The 23724-nt window shown below is 42.9% G+C and overlaps 1 protein-coding gene across 1 annotated transcript; it reads right to left on the reverse strand.

The window, feature by feature from the left end:
• Positions 1–615: 615 nt before the first annotated feature.
• MAN2B1 (mannosidase alpha class 2B member 1) lies at positions 616–23155 on the reverse strand. Its single transcript, XM_014064399.2, has 24 exons — positions 23001–23155; positions 16480–16582; positions 15238–15411; positions 14779–14972; positions 14458–14590; positions 12448–12590; positions 11946–12062; positions 11568–11650; positions 10370–10490; positions 10198–10276; positions 9495–9604; positions 8776–8883; positions 8404–8520; positions 7436–7648; positions 7034–7131; positions 6752–6869; positions 5032–5150; positions 4848–4949; positions 4207–4294; positions 3901–3981; positions 2905–3120; positions 2231–2380; positions 1682–1784; positions 616–1149 (listed from the first exon to the last, which is right to left on the reverse strand). Exons 1-24 carry the CDS (start codon positions 23121–23123, stop codon positions 1049–1051), a joined length of 2994 nt encoding a protein of 997 aa, XP_013919874.2. The 5' UTR covers positions 23124–23155; the 3' UTR covers positions 616–1048.
• Between the last annotated feature and the right edge of the window lie 569 nt (positions 23156–23724).

A 23724-nucleotide genomic window follows, 5' to 3' on the forward strand; every position in this document is an offset into this window, starting at 1 on the left:
AGTTTAGGTAACAAATGTCTGCAAGAAAACAACCGAGCTCAGAGCACCAAGACACTTCATTTCAACCCTGAGCTACAATTATTATTTATAAGTAACAAATTTCCTAGATAAAAGTGCTTTCAAAATATCTACATATGCATTTTTCTGAAAATTGGTGCAAGCAGTTTAATGCAAGTCTCAGCTTAATACTGAGATGTCACTGATGTGAACCAAAGTTGAATAAGACATTATAAAACAAACCTGTTAGTGATTTATCAAAGATAGGCTTATTTTCCAGACTATACAACTTATTTCATAGTAAAACATATTGTCCATGCTAATGGAACCTGATGAGCTCTGCAAGATCTTGAGTTTGTTGGCTTATTTATTATCCCGCCTGTATTATTTTTATAAATAATGCAAGGCAACAAACATCTAATATTCCTTCTTCCTATATATCCATAACAACAACCCTGTGAGGAAGGTGGACAGTGGGACTGACTGACCCAAAATCACTTAGCTTTCATTCATGCCCAAGCTGAAGCTAGGACTCACAGTCACCTGGCTTCTAGTTTGGTGCCTTAATTGCTTTCCAACTTTTAACAGGAAGAAATACAGAAGCAATATGCAAAATAGTTATATGTATTTAAGAGATTTATTAGAAAGATGATAGTACTTAAGGCAGTCCAAATATTGTAGCACTTTCAAAACCCTCTGTAAGGACGGTCAATTCTTGTTTCTTATGGATGTGCTTTGAGGACATGAAGGCTGGACCGGTGTGGTCTTTTAACAGTGATCTCGTTTTTCATTTGTAAAAAAAAAATCAGGACAATTTCTGAAGATAGTCCTACTACCCATACCATCTGGCATCAAAAGCAGCTGAAGGGCATCCTCTGTTCGCAGAACAAGACAATGCCTGCTTAGAGAGGAACCACTTCCTCTCTCTTGTGCAGGTTCCTGGGGGAAGGGGAGGGGGGAAGGCTCCAGTGTCCTGCTGTTCCTTGAGACAATACTTCTCGGACCAAAAGGCAGGCTAAATTCTTCCTTACATCTCTTGCCTTGGCCTGCCTTAGTACCTGATCTGTACCAGGAAGGTTCGGATCTGCATGGGAAATAATTCAATGTGTGCTGGGTCTAGGCCAGTCCCTGATCGTCGTTCCGCTGCCATCCCTATGGATAGGAGGAGGATGAGAAACAGTGATAGAATATCATTGTGACATTTAGAAGGAACAAGAGAGGCAACAGTTATTGAGAGACAATGGGATTTACAGTATTCCAAGAGCTGTAATTGTGGGAATTAGCTGATAGTTAATGGCCAACTCTTTCCCAGTCATACAAAATGCAGGCTTTGTGGGTAGGCTAGGGAGGCCACTTGGGCTCTGGAAAAGCTGCCAGACATAAATTTTGAAGCAAGGTAGCCTATGTAAGACTAATTGCAGGTTATAGAAAGATATCTTAGAGCAGGTCCCTTGGAGTAGCTTTCAGTGCAATTCAATTATGCTTATTACATTATGACAAAAAATGAATGAAAGTACCAGTTTCCTTGATGCAATAGAGCAGGATATATATCAAACTGGCAGCCTCTGGGCCGTTGCGTCACGTCACGAAACGTCACAAGACGGCAACATGACGTGGTGAGTTTGACACCCCTACAATAGAGACTACTGTAGGGACAGATCTGCAATTCCGCTTCAACCCTCACCTTGAGTTGATTGCCAGGTGAGTCTGCTCACATTCTCCCGCTTCTGGTTTGCCGACAAGTTCACCTCTTGCACAGAGACGATGTTGAAGGAAGAGAACAAATTCTGACCAAGTGGAAAAAACAGACTAAGAATCTAGATTGGGATGTTGGTTCCAGTTGACACTCAATGCTAGACTCATTCTGATCAGGTTCTCTTCATCCTCCTGACACACCCAACTAAATCCTGTTTTTCAGTTCTGCTCTTCAACTAGCATAATCTCAAACTTCTCTCCTGTATATATCCTGCGTGCCCCATAAATCTAATAAAAAAGTGAGATACTAGCAAGGAAAACTGGGCGATGGAAACCACAAGCAATTGTGACTATTATTTGCAGGATGGAGATACTAATGCTTCCCTACCTGATAGGTTTGGTGAAATTCAGTTAAAAAGCTAAGTACAGGATACTGAAGTTTAAGAAATTACCCACTTTGATGGTAGTTTAGTCCAGCTAAATGATAGAGAACAGTTCATGGCTTTACTGATTTGATTCTCTCTAATAAGAAACCTACCAGCAAGTTAATGGCAACAGGCAAGGAACCATTGACTGCCTCCCCATATTCAAACTGGTGCTCTAGACGGATGAGAACAGCATCAGGCTCCCACTGGGCCAATGTCAGCAAGTGTACATTCAAAGGAAGGGCATGCCGGAGAGCAGAGAACTGAGGATTGAGAGAGAAAGTATTGGACTAACAAACCTATTGTCTGATTACTATCCCTGAAAAGCCACAATGTTGGATAATGTAACTGACCTATAAAATATAAACATTCAACACAAAAGGAATGCCATTGGATACTAAACAACCTGCAAATTATGAAAAGCAAGAGAGGATAATCGGTTTAAAAAGTTAAACTTACATTTAAAAACTAATGGAGCTTTGGAATTTGGAAGGATGCAGGGAGCACCTGTCCAAAATTCTTTAAAACAGCCATGTATTTGCCTTAGATTGTGCAACCATACATGGCAGCTGCCGCATAAGCCCTGGAAAAGGTGCCACTACTTTTAAACCATTGCAGAAAAGTGCTAAGCTCAAATGTCCTCCTTGGAATGCTTTGCACTCCAAACCTCGCAAAATTAAAATAATCTTAGAAATACCATCCGTCATTTGTTTCAAAAATATTTTGACTACTAATAAAGACGACTTGGGGATATTTGAATACTGCTTGTCTTTTTTCTTTCCCTCACCTCTTTGACAATGTCATGACTATCTGGTGTCAGCACCACCTGTGGCGCCATGTACTCTTGCTGGGCCCACAGACGGTGCTTCTCGGCTGATGATTCCACTGTGTCTAAGAATACAAGGTGACGACCTCGCACCACTAGTCCATTGTGATATTCACCAAATTCCAGTAATGGCTCTTGTACACCCCGGTTGTCATCATGTAGCAGCCTTCGGTGTACCTGAAAGCAACACACACACACGAAAGTGGAAAGCAGAAGAATGACAAGACAAGTACTAGAATTCAATTTGTTAATGCCTTAAAATGCCTGGTGCTGTGGGAGGGATACAGTATGTCTTTTGAAGATGCCGAAGAACAAGTAATTCCTAAAACGTAAGTAACTGACTACATCGACTCTTTTAACCACTAGTCTTGCTACAATTTCACATACAGGTTTTTCTTCTGGTTGAAGACTTCTCACTACTTTGGCTGCTGATTTCCTTTACCTCGATTTCCTAGTCTTATGTTCTTTAATGTATTGTAGGGGTATCAAATTTGATATCATTGAGGGCCACATCAGGGTTGTGTTTGACCTTGTTTGGGGGGGGGGGGGGCTCGATGTTACTCATGTCAGGGGTGCCTGTGGTGGCCCAAGTGCTCTGCCAGTGAAAATGACACCCGAGCTCCGTTTTTGGCAGCAATGGCTTCCTGCAACCAAACAGACCTCGGGAGGGCCTTACGTGGCCCTCCTGAGCTCCGTTTTCGCTGACAGAGACACTGGGCCTGTCCTTTGCTGTTTCTAGGGTGGCCCTGTGGGCCAGATCTAAGCACCACATGGGATGGCCTTGAATTTGACACCCCTGATCTATTGAAATGGATTCTTCTGCTTTTGGGACTAACATTTTAGATGAGGTGCTCAGCTCAAGTATCAAGGAGAGAAGTTGGCTCCCACAGTTGTAACTGGAAGCAATTACAGAAAGTACTTGTTCTCTCTGTTGTTCTACCAACTTACTATGCTTACCATAAGTTCAAGAGAGCCGTCAGCAAGGCTACTGCCACCCTGTGAGCGATCTGTCAGCACTGTTAGCTGGGTCTTTTGGTCCTGAAACGGGGGGAAAAGGCAAAAAGGTTGCATGGTTCCATGCATGGACAAACCCCACTCTACAGAGATGCTGCAGAATTACAGGTGATCCCATCACTGAAGGATTCAACTTACATAAGACAAAAACCTACCCATATTATTCCATTATTATGCTTGTGTGGTCAGATAGTCCTATAGGGAGACCAAGAACAAGCAACGCTGCCAGGAACCATGGGATATTATTACCTTGATGTAGATACGAGTATTCACAGGGTAGTAGTTGCCTGCCACTGGCTCCGTCTGGCTCAGATTCCATGTGGCCCTGTAATCACGCCTTCTCGGGGAATGAAAGAGAGCAAATTAACTTCCCGATTTCCTTCATCTGGCTGAACTTTGCAAAAATCAAGGTGCACCCCCCTCCCCAGCTTTTATGAATGGAAGTGAGAGACAGTGAGGAAGATCACAGCAAAATGAACAAAAAGGGGGCTTAATGAGGCCATGATTGGTATTTTAGCTCCTACAAATTATCTTTGCAATTTTAGTTTGGCTTGTTGGATACATTCAGCCATTGTTATGAGCCTTGCCCGGCCTAGGTGCTCTCCCCACCCATGGATTTCAACTTGTATAGGGTCATTGCTGAGAATTGGGAGAGTTGAAGTCCAGAGACCCAAAGGGTATCCAGAATGGAAAGCTACATTGCTCATACAGGATTGGACAGTAAATAAAGAAACAGTGATTTATAATATTTTGCTTAGGGTTACTGAATATGTTGTGGCCAAGCATTTCAAAACCAGAAATGTCTAGGTAACAGTTTACACAATAAGTCACTGTATAGCTCTGGCTGCAGGTCAAAGAACTGATGAATCTTCCAGTTCCTAACCCCATACCTTCTCTCCAGGATCTCACGCCCATTGGAGTCTGTGTAAAAATGGCCTCCAGTCTGCAGATTTGTCTCAAAGTGGCTGATTATCTCCTTGCCATACCTATCCCTAGGGCAAAGCATGGAAGCCAGAATCTTGTGGTAAAGGTCAACAAAGCTCTCCACCCTCCCAACCATGTTCTGATGCTTACTGTATAGGAATGGGTCCCACTGTCCATTCCAGTTCAACATATGGCTGCCCAGCATAGAGGCGCACCACTTGGGAACACCAATTAGAGAAGTTCTGATACAGCTCTTGCACCACTTGAGTCTGCCAAAGAGAGACATAAGACTGCTATGATTCCCACTTGGCTTCAAAAGTATGGCTTCCCTTTTGGCAGTAGAAAGGCCCAAATGAGTTGAGAGCAGCTTCACACACAAAGAAATACTAGGCTTATTAAAGAGTGCTTACGGTTCCTTTAAACTCAAAGGCTTCAAATCATACAACAGATGCCACCTTCTGGCAATGAGAGGAGCTTTAAGAAAATATTTTAATAAGAAATCAGATTACTACTGTTAGACGCCTCAGCTCCTGAAAAATGAAAATTCTCCTTTCCGACTAATTAAAAAACAAAAGCTGGTTTTATATTAAGCTTTGGTGAACTCAATTCCTCCAGCAGAGGTGGCATTTGTTGGAAATGATAAAAGCATCAAAGGCCAAAAGCTCCCTCTGTGAGGGAGATGAGCAGTTCTTAAATATGAAAAAGAAATAAAAAATAAAAGCAATTCCCACAAGACTCCACTCATAAAAATGGACCCAGGCACAGCAAAAATTTAACCTCTCTTTTTTAAAACCCATAATATCGGGGCTAGCAACCCTTTGCCTGCCAAAAAGTACATTCTTTCAAGTGAAAACTGTTGAGAGCCCCACTCTGTCAAGAGGGGCAAATGAGACATCGGCCATTTTCCTTCTGGCATCCCCTTTTTCTCTTCTTAACATCTTGAGGTAGGACCGCACTGAGCGCTGATCAGATTAGACTGCAGATGGTGCAAAAATCAACAAAAGGCTCTCTAATGTAAATAAGCATACATCTGTGTTCAAATCCCTCCAAATTACAGTATTGCAGTATTGGCAAATTATAGTATTGCCCTGCCTATAAAATGTTTCTGCCATCCCTTCAGTCTACGACAAATATTACTTTAGATTCTCAAACAAGGTAGCTTTTGCAGGAGCAACGGTACGGCAATCCTTGCAAAGCTTTAGCATGAAGAAGCCAAGTTTTGCTTACAGAATTATGATGCCTACCGGTTTATGTTGTGTTATTTAGCTTATTAGGAACTCAGGTTAGCAAATTGATTTAGCTGCCTATCTCCTAGAATCTGGCTTATGGAATCTGGCTTTATGGAATATGGTTTGAAAATACAAATAATCCATTGGAGGCTATATGTTGAGAGTTATAAGTCTTTTATGACTGCCATCCCTGCTCTTCAGGGATGGGGAATCGAATTTATCTGGAGAAGTTGTTCTAGTAATTGTGCTCTTTCCACTAAGCAAGTAACTAGGTAACTTTGTTTTTTTTATGTTGCTCCATTGCAACTGGCTTTGAGTGGCAAGCACTAAAAAATGCAATAATGGTACAACCCATTGAGGGCAAGTCTGAATTTATCACTCCCCAACCAATCCATAAATCTTTATTACAGTCACAGACCAGCTCCAATATTCTATCAGAGCTACATTTCTATAGTTCTACAGAAACTCAGTAGAGGCAGCTACTTCACAGCAGTGGTTGATGGTAGCTCCTATGATAAATACCAACCACAGAATCAATGCAGGTCAAAACTCTTGGGGATGGGATCCTCAGCAGGACTTAACCTCCTGGATCACTGGGCACACAGATCAATTTGAAGCAGATGACTCTGAATGTTTCCTACCTTTATTTGATATACACCAACTTTCTGGGCAATGGGGAAAGCCTTGGAGGTGTCAGGACGGAAGATATAGGCTCCAGACGCCTGTGAATATGCTGCATCTCCAACACTGGCATTATACCTGGAGAAGTCAGCCAAGAGAAGGACATGAAGACCAAGAACTCATTAACTAATCCCAGCAGAGGATAAGGAATGCCAAGCCATCCTAAAAATGCATCTACCACTAGCCACCATAGGAAGCAAAGCAGACATTCACTTGTCCAAGCACAAAGTAATCCGACCCACCAGAGGAAGCTTTGGAAAAGCGGTAAGGAGATGTTCTTGTCCAAATTTCGTATCTCCTTCATCAGTCCTGTGTTGGGGTCAAATAGAACTTGCAGATGCTGGAGCAGAAACATACCAAAAATACTATATCAGAGGCACCATCAAGAACAGCTGTTTGGATTTTTAGTCTGAATGGCAACAAATGAGGATCCAGGAAGTTCATTTTCAAAAACTTTTTTTTTTGCCACTTTCTTATCTCTAGAATAGGAACATTTTGAGCATCTCTTTTTATTCACTATCTAATATTTGACAAGATAATTTTTGGTATCTCTCTTGATTTTACTTTAAGAACTGTTTCAGCCTCACTTCCCTAGTGCAGGAAAAACACACTAACCAAATGAAAAAGGGAAGATCAGCCTGTACCTCATTCTCAATCAACGGTGTAAAATGGGCTCCAGCCTGCTGAGGACGCAGTCTTTTCAGCAGCCTGGGACGTGCTGAATCCCTGCCAGACAACCGGGAAATAGAATAGGTTCTGTAGCCTAATGGTGGGAGAGATGCCTGGAATACCAGTTCATTGATGGCATTGCCTCGGTTATGCCGCACGGCACGGGTGAAACTTGATACAGGGATAATCTGGCAAGGAAAAAGTAATATTGGGTTTTTTATAAGATAAATTGATAAGAAATTGATTATCAACAATTCAGGGTTAACCCAGAATAAACCCTCCCACTCACCCCAACCTTGTTCAGAGCAGAATAATTTGGCATGCATTTCCTTTCACTCCCTGGAGCAACAGGAGCCTGGATCTCTCAAGGATATTACAGGACTTTCTCCAAGGCTTTAATTTACACAAAGATAGATTAACACTTTAACCAGCAGAGAAGAGTATGCAGGCAAGACTTTGTCTAACCCATAAAAATTAATATTCTCAATTGATCAGTTGGTTTTGTAGGCGCTTCTAACACAAATATAGCACTCTGCGCAATTGCAATATCAGCGCATTGTCCCCAATAATCTGACTCCTCATTTTACTGACCTTGGAAGGATGAAAGACTGAATCAACCTTGAGGCGATCAGAATCGAATTCCTGCCAGTGGGCAGAGTTTGCCTGTAATACTGCATTCTAACCACTGCGCCACCAGGGCTTGTTGATAAACATTTTAACAAATCAGGGCTAGTTGTGTAACCATTTTAACAGATAAATGACTAAGACACTAAAGACACTGTGATGATGAGCAAGCCGTTGGCTCATAAATACTTTCTTGTGGAGCCTTAAAGAGTTCCACTAATTGACCTTTGTTAGTGGCTTCCATGCAACACCTGGGGATTAGGAGGATGGCCCACTGTTCACAGTAATGCCTAAAGCTCTCCAAACCAACACTTCTTACCTCATTCAAAATATTCTGACCGTCAGGAGCTACAACCGAATAATGGCTTCCGTTTACAGGCAGTCGGACATTCCAATCCACAGAACGGGCCAGAGGATTATAGATGATCACTCTGAACTGCAAAGATAGTGAAGAAATATGTTGAGCAAAGGAAGACATAACAGCAGATGCTAAGAAGCCTGGTTATTTATTTATTATTTATTTATTTAACAGAACATATATATCATTATATAACTTATATACCATCCCAATTTATCAACTCCATGCTCTCTAGAACCCAAGCAGAGTCCTTAAGGCTGAGGAGTGACCTGGGAGGCTCCAGATTTCAAGTCTTGCACAAAATGAAAGATGAGAAAATGGATGGTCCCTTACAGCTGGGGTAGCTTCAGTTAGTGGGCAGGCACTGATGTTGAGGTAGGTGCAATAGATGAAGTTTTCTGTGCTGCCAAGAAGATTGGCAAGGGCATTATTCATCACAATCTGCCAAGTCAGGGGAAAAAAAAACAGAAGTTAAGTTCTCTACTCCTGCCAGAAAGTTGTGAGTGTATAAGAAGCACCACTGGGGCAGAATCAGTGAAGGTCTTATGCAAAGTCTTGGATTCAAAGCCACTTCAAGAGTAAAGCAAACATTGACAAGAAGAAAACTAAAAGTGGCTTTCGCATTTCCCTCTAAGTCATCATGGGCAAAGTTAGGCAACAAAAACCAAGTAAATGTCCACTGCCAAAAATAGCTCTGATATCTCAGAAATATGCCCCCTTTGGAATCAATTGCATATAGGAAGATCCCATGGCAAGATTACAGGATAGACGAACATGAAGAAAAGAGGAAGACTCCTTTAAGCAACATTCGGTGGCTATCACAATAAAGGGAATGCAGTCTGGCTATGTATATATGCCCCAAATCAGTCAAAGGATCTCAGCCCTTGCTGTTACGACATGTGAAAATCAAGAAACATTTTTACAGCCGGAGAAAGTGCTTTTACTTCTTTTTGTATCATGTTGTCCAAGAGCTGCAGTGATGCTTGTGCCCATACATACGTGGTGGGAGAGAAATAGGGGGGGGGGGGGATGTTGCTGGTTCATGCACAAACCTGGCAGGTATCCCAACCAATAGACAACTGTTTGGCATAGTCATTGGTCACATGCTGCTTTGCTGTGCCACTCACTGCATCATGATGCTGAGCGACTGCCATAGCTTGGCCTATAAGAAAAAGACCACAGGTATCACATAGTAAAACAATGGGGTCCCTAGAGGCTATAGACATGGTGGCTCAGTGGCTAAGACGCTGAGCATGTCGATTAGAAAGGTTGGCAGTTCGAATCCTTAGCTCCGCATAACAGAGTGAACTCCTGTTACTTGTCCCAGCTTCTGCCAACCTAGTACGTGAAAAATGCAAGTAGAAAAATAGGAACTACCTTTGGTGAGAAGGTAACAGCACTCTGTGCACTTTTGGCATTAAGTCATGCCGACCACATGACCATGGAGATGTCTTCGGTCAGAGCTGGCTCTTCAGCTTTGAAATGGAGATGGGCACCGCCCCCTAGAGTTGGGAATGACTAGCACATACAGTATGTGCAAGGGGAACCTTTACCTTTACCTTTAGAGACTATGGTGCTGTCTGAATGGCCATTGTTTTTATTCTTGGCTTCTACCTCTAACCAAGGTGCCATTGGCCAGAACATCTCTTCCTAATTGATCTGATGGTTCTCATGGCAACTGCCACCATAGTCACTCTCTTAATAAAATCTCAAGGTGAAAGCCCCAGTCAACTCTCAAGGAGCACACATACGTACGCAGCACAGAACTATTAGCGTTGCCGTAAGGCCCGAAATTTGCTTTTGTGCCAACTAGCACTTCCAACTGGTTGCAGATCTGCAAACAAAACAAAACAAAACAAAACCACTGAATCAGAGAACCACAAAACACCAGGATACATTTTATTTAGAAAACATGAAGGCTACCAACTTGAAGGAAGTTGTTACTGAGGCGTTCATAGCGTTTAAAAGCGGGTCGGCTGGTGAAGTAGCCTGTCCAGAACTGATGGGGACCATCGGCATATGGGAAGAAGTCATCATATTTTATAGACCTGTTCAAAATAAGATCAGTTAACCAAAATCCATTTTTGGATGTGGAATGTCAACCTTCTCCTAGTTTCAAAATGATGTACAATGACAATAAAGGCCATACTATACTAAACAAGCAGCAATATCACCTGAGTGAAATCCATCTTCACTGATGTTTTTTTTTATCTTGATACTTAAGTCAAAAAAAAGTTTGAAAGACATAATGTGTTTCTTAGTATTATTTTTCCCTTTTGTGATATGGAAATTAATAATTATTAGGATGACATTGGATGGGTAAATAAAATTATATGGATGTAGAAACTGATTTTACTCTCTTTCAAGTGTACACTGTGGAACTAGAAGGATTTTTTAAAAACCAAGCCAAAGATATGCAGATTAACCCAGATCTAGAGTAAAGGTAGGCAACTTTTACCTTTCAAATATTTTAAGATTTCAATTATTATTCCCCAAATCCAAAAGCATTGCCATTAGCAGAAGCTACTTTGGTAAACTGTGATCCTAAATCAAAGGGAGATTATGCTACCTGTCCTTAATCTAACTTCTAGATCTGTAGGGAAGATTCAATCTGTGACAAAGGATTTCCACTTCTTGATTATTTCATGATAGTTGCAGGAAAATGAGTCTTTCTTCAACCCCCACTCCCTTGTAAATGCCTGAAGTAGGGACAAACCAAGAGTTTGCCTTCAAGGGGACTACTAAACTTTCCTGCTGTTTTGTCAGAAGTGCTATGATTTCACAGTTCCAACATGGCCAAGGCAAAGAGGAAGCATAATAGATCAGGAGATGGATAGATCAAGCATGACAGTTCACAAGAAACAAAGGAGGTTGAATGAAACTAAGCAGAAATGCCTCTCAGATGCTAAGGCTGCCTGCTGGGCCCATCAAACATCTGCTTTTACCACTTAGCAATCCCAGGTTCTTTTGCTAACATTGAGAGGATAGCTTAAAGGAAGGATCCAAATTAAGCACCTGCTCAGGCAAGAGAGTGGCAAAGACAGCACCTCTGAAAACAATCCTACTGCAATGAACAGCTCTGAATACTAGCCAGCCTACTAGCCAGCCTGTCTCAGTCCTCTCACCATGTCATGTTGGCTTTGTTCAGCTCCCAAAGATAGCAGCTTGGAGTTGAGTAGAATACATTGACATGGCTGCCCTTCAGTTGCTGGAAGATCATATTCCAAGGAAAGAAACATGTTTATTTGCATTTCCTCTTGGCAAATTTATCAAACCCCCCCCTTCAAAAATTCCAGGCATCTTTTTGTATGCCTCTCTGTGAACTACATCAACCAGAGACAGAAACTAGTGTAGTTCCAACTTGTGCTTCACAATCCCTCAGAAGGCCTGACTCTCCTGTATTCCTTCCCATCTAAATTAGTGGAGGCCTCAAACTCTGAGGCCTCGTGTTGGGTAAAGTATCTCTTTCCAAAAAGATAGGCCGATATCCCACCCCAGGGTACCTGTGCATTAACATGATAGATCAACTTGTCCATGTTCTTGTACCACAGCAGGGCGTTCTCATACTGGAAATCAGATCCCATTGTCATGACAATATGGTTTGTGCGATAGTGTTTGGCCTGAAGAGAACATTGAAAAGTAGTAAGCAGGTCTATTTGTCACATAGCCGCTCCCCTCCTATCCCCAGGAATATTGTTAGTAACATATGCAACAAGCAGAGGGATGCTCAAACGCCTCTAGTGCCTAAGAATCTAGGGGGAAAATTCATTATTGCAGATGAAATGAGGAGGAAACAAGGAACGGCAGATAGCTTAAGGTTTCCTAGTGAGCTTATAGTAGTCATTTGATCTAGTGGAAATACTTTGATTCAGCATTCAGTACTTTGCTATAATATATGGCCACTTCTCAATTAATAACATCTTTAGAAATGATCAAGAGTTCACATGTAGCTTAGTTTTACTCCCAAATATGGATATCTTCCCTGATATCACCCCTTGTTTTTACCTGGACAGCTGCAGTTCCCAGAAAATAGGCCACTATATTTTCCACATTGTTCTCATCACTGTCATCGTCCACGATAGGATTGTCAGAGCAGATCTGATCCCAGCAGAGAGACATAGGGGGGTTATAACCATTTGGCAGGATACCTATCAAGAGACAGGAGAAATGAGAGGGGAAAGTTACATTCCAGGAATCAATTTCCATGCCCCAATTGTTAAAAACACAATAACGAGGCAGCAAAGGACCAATATTCTATACCAACTTGATTTCCTTCAGATGAGTGAGACTGTACTGCTATAAGCCCGTGACCCGTCAAAACCGCGGTCGACAAAACCGCGCTCGACGAAAGCTCGTACCTGACGTCATCAGCAGCGCGACGAAAAAAATTAAAAAATAAATAAAATGAAAATTAAAATAAAATTAAAGCAAGCCGATTCACATAAAGGTAAGGGTTAGGTTTAGGGTTAGGGTTAGGTTAAGGGTTAGGGTTAGGTTACGTTAAGCGTTAGGGTTAGGTTTAGCGTTAGGTTAAGGGTTACCGTTAGGTTTAGGGTTAGGTTAAGGGTTAGGTTTAGGGTTAGGTTTGGGGGGGTTAGGGTAAGGTTTTCGCTTTAATTTTAAATTTACCGCTCACAGCGCAATGTTTTTGTCGTGCTGTGATGACGTCACGTACACGCTTTTGTCGAGCGTGCAATTGTCTACCGCGGTTTTGTGGTGGAACCCTATAAGCCTAGGCCAGCATGACCCACAATCAGTGGTTACAGCTGATGCAGTCCCATGCTTTTGATGAACTCCTCTTCCATCTACCAACAGTTGGAAAAGAAATCAGATCCTATGGGAAAATTTCAACACAGCACATCTGGAATGCTTCAGATTGGTGAATACAGCTATCATGTGCGGGATGTGAAAAAGTAAGTACATCTCCATTTTTTTCAACATAGTTCAACATAAATATATTTGAACTTCATTTCACCAAGACTGATATATAAAGGGAATGTAAAATAACGAATATGTACTACAATATTTATGCGTTGTAGTCCATTTTGTAATAAACATAATTTCGAATGTGGAAAAAATAAGTACGCCCATACTCCAAATTTCTAAACTTAGAACCATATCCATCAGATGAGGTGCAAATGATCAGAGCATTGTTAGAGAGGATCTGGGAGGAACCTGCTTTATTTAAACCTCAGATATTTAGACTGATTTGCTCTTTGCTGTTGAAGTGCATGATCCAACTAGATTTTGAGCAAAACACCACTCAGAGGCCTTTGGAAAAAAGATTAGAGATGCCTATAAGGGATTTTAAAAGATCACCAACCAATTGAACATCTACCATTCCGTTATCCAGAAGATCATCAAGAAGTGAAGACTGCCTACAATTGTCCACTTGCTGAGGTCCTAGTTCTTCAGATGGTTTAGCGCAAGAGCAGAATGAAAGGCACAGATAGAAGTTAAGAACCCCAGAAGTTTATCACATGACCAACAGACCAGAACCTCTGGTCAAACAAGATAAAAGTTTTGGCCATATAATCAGAAGATATATTTGGTAAAAAAACCAAAGACAGCAGTTCAGCATGGGGCATATACTTATATGTCTTACTTTTTCACATGTCTATATGCATTTCTTCCATATAGATGATCTGCCCTTCAAAAACTGATGCAACCCAGGCAATAATACAGACGTAGGAGTCATGCTAACCTATGCTCAGGTCCATTAGGACATATATAAAATTGACACTGTCAATTCACATACAGTTCTGTTACTTGGGCCACTGAAATTAATGTATGTGCCCTGGTAGGCAACCAAGTCCTCGGCCAAAATTTAAGGCCAATTCCCAAATGCCCATCAATTGTTGCCTTGTGAGCAAAAATATCTGCAGAGCACCAGGTTGTTGATGGTATTAGTCATCATTTGCTGTTTCTTAATTGAATGGGCAGCTAATTACATTGGCAAGATTGCAAGTTAAGTCTTCTACATTTCCAGATCTCTTCCAGGTCAACCGTGCTCACCAGTGAAGAGATCAGCCGCAGGTGGATCCAAGTTTCTGCTTGCACGCCACAACTGCTCCATTTCACGCAGTGACTCCCGGTGGGATTTATCCTGGTAATCAATACGGCCCAAGAAGAAACCATCATAGCCCATCTGAGGAAAATGGCAAGTGAGGGAATATAAATAACCTGAACTTGGAGAAGGGGATATTAAATGAACTGGGAGATCCCAACACATAGGATAATTGATAATTTACAGAGGTCTTACATATCCACACACTTGGAATGAAAGGGGAGTGGATAAGAGTTAAAAATTCTGGCAACTGTAGAAGTTTGCAAGACCTGAGCAAAGAGAGAAGCCTGTTCCCGACTGTGCCCAAAAGGATCAATGTGCCAGGCTACGCGGGGTCTGGCACATTCTCCAAACGTCTCTTTCAGGAACTGGAGCCCGAGACTCATCTGATCAATGACAGCACTGTAATGCACTGATGCCTCATCGTTCATGCACCAACCACCGTTCACGAACTCCAGGCGGCCTATCAAGGAGTGAGAAACACAGAAAGAAAAACAGAAATGATCAAAATATGGCAGAACTAGAAACCTACACTGCAAAGCAGCAGAAACTTTCAGCTTGTCATTGTATCGGTATAATCCCCAGGGGTGGGGTGGGGATCCTCTGCTGTTCCCTTGAGTTCCCTGCTTCTGCCCAAGACATCCTTCTCGTGATATATGGGCCCATGTCACAGGTGACTCAGGGAAGTGAACAATTGATCGAACAAGTGCTGAGTCCCTCTTGCTCACCTTCTGCAACCAGCTGCCGCACAGCCTGGCGCATGGCTTCTGTTTGCAGCCCCCACCAGCGAGCAAAGAATACCACTTCCACATAGATGAACCGCTTGCTGGGGTCAGCCAGCAGTTGAGGAATGACAGAGTCAAGGATGTACTGCACCCCGGCATGTTGGATGTCATTGCGTACTGCAAGGCAAGAAGCAGAGGAAGGCTGGGTCTTCACTTGTCATAATCACAGGTCTACAGTATTTACCATTTCTGAAAGAAAGCCTGGCTTCATTGCACCTGAACCCACCATCAGCCACAAAGCCACCTTCCTGGCCTTGTGCTCCTTTGCCGTCCCAATCAACGCAATAACTGGCCTTGCTGGCTGGCAATGAGAATTTCATGAAAATACAAAGACATGACCTTCAGAAAAGCTGCTAAATATTCCCACCTGGGACTTTGTACATTACCACTACCTGTGACTAAAGGACAATATGTGTCATTGGAAACTTTCTGTTTCCATGACTCTGTTCTTGCCTTGGAAGGCAGAGTGAAAAGCTCACCCACACAGGATGCTGCAGTCTGGAGGAGCCAAGGCCTCAGTGATTTTGCTGAAAGATAATGCGTGTCAAGGAAAGGGAAATTGGGAAATAGAGCTGGGCAGGAGACTGCAGCAGAGAGCCAGCGGCCCTGGCTGCCCTTATAGCTAAAAGCAGAAGGCTCTCCTGGTTAAAAAATGCCCCTCAATCATGAATTCTCCACATAGTCTTGGAGATGCTCCTGATTTTTGAACCTTGGTCTCCCGATGTCTATTGAGAAAAGAGTGCTGTAAAAGATTAAATAGAAAACAGTATATAAAACAGTGAGAGTTTCTATCTGCTAGGAATTACTTTTATTTTTTAAGGCAGCTGATAAAACAAGACAGGTTTTGCTTCTTTCATACCAGTATTTTCTTCAAACACAGAATTAAGACATCTCATAATGTCTACTACCTTTTACAGCAGCTCACGAATAGGAGCTGAAGACCAAAATATCTGAAGATCTTCAGTTCCTTTAGGATCATTTGCTTACTTTAAACAGGGAAGGCAATTTGAAGATGCAATTTTTACTGGATTTGATCAGCAGTTACAACTTCAGCACCAAATTCCAAGGCACAGCAGGAAAGGCTGGCACTAATTTAAACCACAAAACCTTCTTTTCCTTTCCAGGGCTTTGCTGGATCTTGCTACAAGGCTCCTCCTGCTAGTTCATATGGCAGCTTCAACTCACCTCCAAAGAAGTACTGGTCCACTGTCTTCAGCCAACCCACATCGTCATGCGTGTGAGGGATAAGGTGAACATTGAGCATGTCAGGTTTCGTCACTGGGCAGGACTAATAAGAGGAAGGGAAAAACAAGAAACATTTGATCTGAAAGGAGGATGTGAAACCCTGCAAGACCGTGGCCCTCCCCAAGGAAGCAGTCATAAAAACTAAATAGTAAAGATGCATTTGAGTTGAGCTCAATTCCTGGTCACTGCATCCATAAGGTTCCTGTGGCAAAAGGAAAGAAGTAATTGATCACTGCCATATTTTATGATGCTCTTTGGACTTCCCAACCTAGGCAACAGTTCTAGTATTCCCAAGGGAGGGGGAGGCCCACCCAAGAATGAATCAGGACCTTTGGAGGTCCAGTCGGTTGCCTGGAGTTGAAGTATTTTCAGTATACTGCTGAAGTTCAGTCTGTATAGCGGTAGAATAAAATCATCACTTGCTGGAAGAACCACTACCAAATTTAGGGCTGAGGGAAATATTACAGTTTGCTAAGTATGTTTGACCACCTACCAATAGCAGGCTAAATATTCCAATAAAATATAAAAGGCTGGCTCACAATTGCTGGGACCAGGGCACTTTGCTGGGTGTTTCTAAGCCTAATTCAAAATATTTCCAGACAAGGAAAAACAAGAACTAATGTTATCATCTATTGTTTCAGCACAAGACTTTCATAATAATTAACAATACAGTAGTTACAAAGTAGATAGAGGATGCAGTGGGAAAAAACTGATAACATTTTCAAAATCATTAAATAACTCAGCAAACCTGAAACATTGTGTCTTCAAATTTTTTTTAAAGTACTGTACAGTACTCCTGAATGTACCCTGTTTCCCTGAAAACCTCCCTGCATAATAAGCCCAATCAGGCTTTTGAGTGCATGCGCTAAAATAAGCCCTCCCCTGAAAATAAACCCTCCCCCTAAAATTTTGCAACACTGCAGCATCCATGAGGTGACCACGCTCGCTGCGTCCTGCACCACAAAAATAATAAGACCTCCCCGAAGATAAGGCCAAGTGCTTTTTTCGGGGTTCAAAAGAAAATAAAACCTTGTCTTATTTTCGGGAAAACACACTTGAATGCAAAGTTTGGAGAGCAGGAGAGATTTTAGGAGAATCTAGACCTGACACATCCAAATCCCAACTTCCACCTGCCCCAGATAGCAAATGGGGTTTGGGGGAAGAAGTTGCTTGGGGATAGAGGCAGGGGTGGGTTTCAACCGGTTCGCGGCGGTCCCTGCGATCCGGTTGGTCGCCAAACCCGGAAGTAAGTAACTTCCGGGAACGGCGAAGGCCCCCGCCCGCGCGCCCGCTCCTTACCCGGTTTTGCCGAATTCTGCGCTTCCACGCATGCGCAGGACGCATACAGCGCCTGCGCGATCCTCCAGGAGCAGCTGGAGCATCGCACAGACGCTAGTACGCACGCACGCGCCGCGCCCGTGCGCGAGGACGCCGCCGGCCTCGTTCCAACCGAACCGGTTGGAACGGGGCGAGAAACCCACCCCTGGATAGAGGGTACATATGGGAACAAAAAATACAAATATCCTAAAGAGCAAAATGCTTCATACCCATTAACACCCCCTCCCCCAGCTCGAAGAAGATGTAGGATAATAAAAGCAGAAGCTACTTTCTAAGTGGCTACAGAAACAAGATCCGAGTTCTCATTCTGCTATTATAATTTCAAACTTCTCCAGGTGGACTTGCCCAGCAGGCTTTATTAACCTATAAACAGGATTGGACACTTTGTGGTTTACTGTATAGCAACCCAGCCCCTCTAAACTATGGAATTTGTTTCTGACTTAAGTTATGCTCTTATTGTCCTAAATGGGAAATCATTTACTATTATTTTGGCTATTGTATTATGGCAAACTGTGGTGAGATTGGAAGATGAGACAAAGGAGAGTTGGTAGAGAAAGAAATTGGGATTTGGACAGAAAGAGTTGGGGTGGGGAGAGGAGATTCAACTGGACAGGCAGAAGACAGAGGAGAAAGCAGACGAAACCTGTAGAAGTTATACCTCATCAGGGGAGTTGCTTCCTGGAGAGACTGCAAGTTGAGGGTTATGTGCCCTATGCAGGATGTCAATTGTTAAATCTTTCTCCATCCAGCTGTCTGCAGTAAAGATTTACTGAGGAGGGGTGGAGATGAGATGGCAACAGCAGGTGACAGAATAGATATTAGGATTCTCTGGTTAAAAGGAGAAAGATGAGGCAGGTAACGGGAAGAAAAAAAAACAGAAATAAGCAGGCACCGAAAACAAAAAGGAATAAAGAGAAAGAAAGAAGCAGGGTTGAAGAAATGGAAATTTATAAATGGTACCAACCATAGAAGACACAAAGTGAGTTTCCCAGAGGAAGACTGCTTTCATTCCGACTTTGTCCTGGAGGTATTTGTAAAGCTCTAGAGGAATGGAAGAGTTCCTGGAAAAGAGGTGAGAAAGAAGGAAGACTGGTCCTCCTCTGTGAGGGAAAGGCAGAGAGTAGAGAAGTGGTGGCAGAAAAGAGTTTGCAGCCAGGTGCTGGAAATTAAGAGGAAACAAGGACACAGTAAACTAGATGTGGGCACATTGAAAGGATGATATGTTGATTGGAAGAAGTCAATCAAAAGTTGTACAAGTGTTGGTATGAAGTTGGAAGAGTGAAGTGTGACTAAACATGTGGTATATTGCTGACACATCTAGGCTGGCTGGGAGAGGAGAGCTAAGGGGAACTTACATAGAGGAAAGGATAATTATAGGCAGGAGGAAGTGTGGTGGGAGAGAAGGCATAAAGCATTCAAAAGGAAAGGAGATTGAAATGTATTGCCAATTTTTACTTAAGACCATTCAGTCCTAACTGATGTATAGGGCATCTGGACTGCTGGTGGCATTAGGCTTAAGCTGATCCTTCTGAATCTGAACCTGATTTTTACACCTGTGCTTCCCCCTACCTTGTACAACCAGATGAGGGATGGGGCTTAAGCAGGGCTTATTTTTGGGTGGGGCTTATTTTAGGCACAGGCGTGAAATTGGACTAGGGTAGGTTGTATTTTCAGGACACACGGTAACATACTAGAGATCATCAGACGGGAAAGTCTAGTTTATGACATCCTGTGCAGATGGTAGCAAAAGACTCAGGATGTGTCAAGGGCAGGAACATTAAAAATAGACAATCAGATGCAGGTGAACTCTAAGCCAGAATGCAGTAAATGAGCCAGGTGACCTTCAATAAAGCAGTTTCTCAGAACCTGGAGATTAGAAGGATTTGTTGCCTAGAATGAAATTGCCAGATCTACAGATTAAGAGAAGCATATGGAAACAGAAAAACAAAGCAGCAAAGTACTGGCCAGTTTTATTGAAAAGCTGACTGCCTCTCCTTTTCTAAGGGATATCATCAGGGGTGATATTCAGCAGGTTCTGACAGGTTCTGGAGAACCGGTAGCAGAATTTTTGAGTAGTTCAGAGAACCAGCAAATACCACCTCTGGTTCTCCCCAGAGTGGGGTGGGAATGGAGATTTTGCAGTATCCTTCCCCTGCCATGCCCACCAAGCCACGCCCACAGAACCAGTAGTAAAAAAATAATAATTTCACCACTGGATTATCATTCTTTGGTCCACTGAAATTTGCAACTCCTTCCACAAGTCACTGTGGTATAGCTATAGGGCAGTGTTTTTCAACCACTGTGCCGTGGCACACTAGTGTGCCGCGGCACAGTGTGAGGTGTGCCGTGGGAAAAACACTCGCCCCCCTCCCCCAAAAAATCATTTTTAAAATGCACTTTCTGAACTCGGCCTCTGTTGTCTTGGGAGCCTTCGGGGCGAATTCGCTTAATCTCCTGCTGCCATCGTCCCTTTCACCCGAACCAGAGCTAGGGCAAGCCCCGTGGCCGTTGCACACGTGCACGATCCTATTTTCTCCAGGGGACGACGAGCCCGAGGAAGAGGGAGCCGCGCAAGGGTGGGGCTTGTCATTGCAGGCTCTGGGCTGACCCTGCCTGAGAGCAGCTGCAGCTGCAAGCCAAGAGAAATTGAGAGAGAGGGAATGTGCACGTTGCGCTCTCCAGAAGGGCTAGGGACTGACAGCCGCGGCGAAAGCAGCCCCCGCCGGCCGGCCCTTGCTTTTCTCTGCTGGGTAGTGAAGGCGGCGGAGGAGGAGGAAGCAGCCCGGCGTCGCTGCTCGCCTTTCCCGCTCTGTGCGTGGGAGAATGTGTGTGTGTGTGTGTGTGAGAGAGAGAGAGAGAGAGAGGTAATTCATAAAATCCCTTCCCCCTCCAGCCATTCTTCCCCTTTCCTACAACTGACATTGGTTTTTTAAAAAAAAAAATTGTGGCGGAGGCTATTGCAAGTAGATTCGGTGTGTGTGTGTCAGGGTGGAAGGAAAATTGAAGTAAGATTATAAGCACAGTTGTAGTTTTAGTAGTTTTATTTAGAGGCAAATAAACGTGGCTTGCCTCGTCTTTTGGGGCGGGAGGAGGGCTCTGCCATAATTCCACATTAGCCAACAGTTTTTCCATGCTAGAGCTAGAAGTGTTGTGTAAGCCCAATCTATATGAGAACCAATATTAACATTTTCTAATGGTGGTGTGCCTCGTGATTTTTTTCATGAAAAAAGTGTGCCTTTGCACAAAAAAGGTTGAAAAACACTGCTATAGGGATCCTTAATCATCTAGACAATTTACATAATAAGGAAAGAATAAAGAGGTTAGCAGATTTCATCAGAAAAATTCTGGAAATAGAATTGGGAGACAATATCACGTTGCCACTTCTTTTTAGTCATGGCTGCCTGCATGCATATCCCCTCCCCCCAATCTCATTATTTACTGCCACAAAATATGACAATAGCTTCCAACCTATATGGCACTGAAACGCAAACTTGTGGTGAAACTATGGGCTTTCCCTGTTTGCACCTATCTATAGACATGTGCCAAAGATTTTTTTTAATGCCACATCTCCATAATCTTGCTTTCTCTTCATCTCCTTTAGGAAACCTTGTCTCCCTTAGCTGAATGTGTAAAATCATTATCTTGGAGGGATGTTAGGTAACTATAGTCATTTGAATAAAGGAAAAAAAGGTGGAATAGGGATCGGCAATGAGATAGCCAATTTCAGGCCAGTATAGTTTTTATGTGACGTCAAGGCTGGATGGAGAGCACTTCAGTTCTTTTTTGAGGAAAAGCTCTATATTCAAGAAAGGCACTGAATATTCAGAGATACCTTGCTGGAACGTTCAAGCTTTATTGAGGTAGGCTTTGTTGGGGACAGTTCCAAAAGGACAATTTGACAGCCAATCTGAACCACGCACTTCTGTCTACTTGAGAAAGAAAACAAACTTTTGATATTCTCAATGAATTGTTATGCAAAAGGAAAGAACCCTAATGTTTTGAGCCATGGTAGCGCAATGGTTAGAGTGCAGTACTGCAGGCTACTTCTGCTGATCACTGTGCTTATGAGTCATTCTGGCCCTATGGAGTTACCCGTATATCTTGCTTAAGCTTTAAGCTGACCTTTGACAAGACAAACACAGACTTCAACAAAAACAAGACAAACACAGACTTCAACAAAAACAAGACAAACACAGACTTCAACGGATAATTAGAACTGCAGAAAAAACAATTGCTATCAAACTGCCTTCCATTGAGGACCTGTATACTGCATGAATAAAAAAAAGGGCTGTGAAAATATCTATAGACCCCTCACATCCTGGACATAAATTGTTTCAACTTCTGCCCTCAAAATAACACTATAGGGCGCTGCACACCAGAACAACTAGACACAAGGACAGTTTTTCCCCAAATGCCATCACTCTGCTTAACAACCAATTCCCACAGCACTGTCAAATAATTTACTAAGACTATATTACTATTCTTCCTCTCTTCCTTACTAGTATCTATCTCTTCCAACTTATTACTATAACCATATTGCTTGTATCTTTCAATTTATTTTGTTTTTATTTGTTTCCTAATACGATTTGATAGCTTATTAGTAACTTTGACTATCACTGTTGTATTTTTTTATTCTTGATGAATGTATTTTATTCTCCTTATGTACACTGAGAGCATATACATCAAAGACAAATTCCTTGTGTGTCCAATCATACTTGGCCAATAAAGAATTCAATACAATGCAATTCTATTATTCTATTCTTTGTCACTGTTTGGGGTTTCTACTGCTTGACTTCTTGTTGCCAAATCTTGTAATTTCCTATTACATGTTATTACATGTTTCTTCATCTCCCACACGTTGCACTGATGCATTCTTTCAAATTGTTATTCCTTCCTAATATGGGGGTGTATTATAAAGCTCTAATATGCAGGTCCTTAACTTTGAATTAATTCTTCTGTTGTGTCCTGCGGAACATTACCGACTATTTCTCCCATCTTTTTATTCTAAATTATACCGAACCTTATCTATGCAGCTACCCACTATCCCACCCATTATTTATCAGCTCAGACTTTTGACAACAGACTTTTAACCGATTTCCCCTCAGTTTCCACTGAATCTTTACCTGATAGCCGCATCTGACCGCAGATCCCCCCAGCACCGCTCCCCCAAGGAAAAACACCAAAGCTACGTGAAACCCCATCGTCCCGACTCCTTTCCAACAGCTCATCCTGATTGCGATGATCATATGACCAGAGCTCACGTGACATGCGGCTCAGTGCTTCCTATATGTCTCGCGGGTGGGGTGTGTGGCTAAAACTGAAACCAAAAGAAACCGCTTGGGGCGGGACTCCTTTGCCAGTTAGAATTTGCGTGCCATACGGGACTCGCCTGCCGGTTTTAATTGGCTGACGGACGCTAGGGGCGTCCGCTATTGTAACAGACAGCGCCGCTAGCCTATAAGCGTCAAGAAGGTGGAATGGGCGGATAGAAATTATCCTTTTTATGTAGGGAGGCGGGGAGATTCAAAAGGGGTCTCTGTCGTCGGCTCTGCGGGGCTTGTGAGGAGCTGGGAGGGCCGTACCTCAGCGCTCAAGTGGTTCCTTGAGCGGAATTGGCGGCCTTGGCCTTCGGAGCTCCGCTTTCAGATTCTCCTTTTCGGGCCCACCATTCCGGGACCTAGGAGCCGGTCTTGGCTGGGCCTACCTTGCTATGAAAATTCTTCCCCTCACACGCACACATATGCCTTGCGCCCTTCTCTGTCCCCCGGGCACTCGCCAATTCGTTTTTAATAACCAGAAGGCCTGAGAGGGAGAAGGCTCTTCGTGGCTTTTTTCCCAGCCAGCCAG

This window comes from Thamnophis sirtalis, unplaced genomic scaffold (genome assembly GCF_051295495.1).
Source record: "Thamnophis sirtalis isolate CommonGarterSnake01/CBP01778 unplaced genomic scaffold, rThaSir2_p1.2 scaffold_3, whole genome shotgun sequence".
In the NCBI taxonomy this organism is placed as follows: domain Eukaryota; kingdom Metazoa; phylum Chordata; class Lepidosauria; order Squamata; family Natricidae; genus Thamnophis; species Thamnophis sirtalis.

Coding starts and splice junctions, on each gene's coding strand:
- MAN2B1 (XM_014064399.2), bottom strand. CDS start 23,123: ATGATCATCGCAATCAGGATGAGCTGTTGGAAAGGAGTCGGGACGATG. Junction 10,491..11,567: donor AACAAAGCCAACATGACATG/GTGAGAGGACTG, acceptor TATTTTGAACAG/GTCTATAAAATATGATGACT. Junction 9,605..10,197: donor CGCTAATAGTTCTGTGCTGC/GTACGTATGTGT, acceptor TTTTTCTTATAG/GCCAAGCTATGGCAGTCGCT.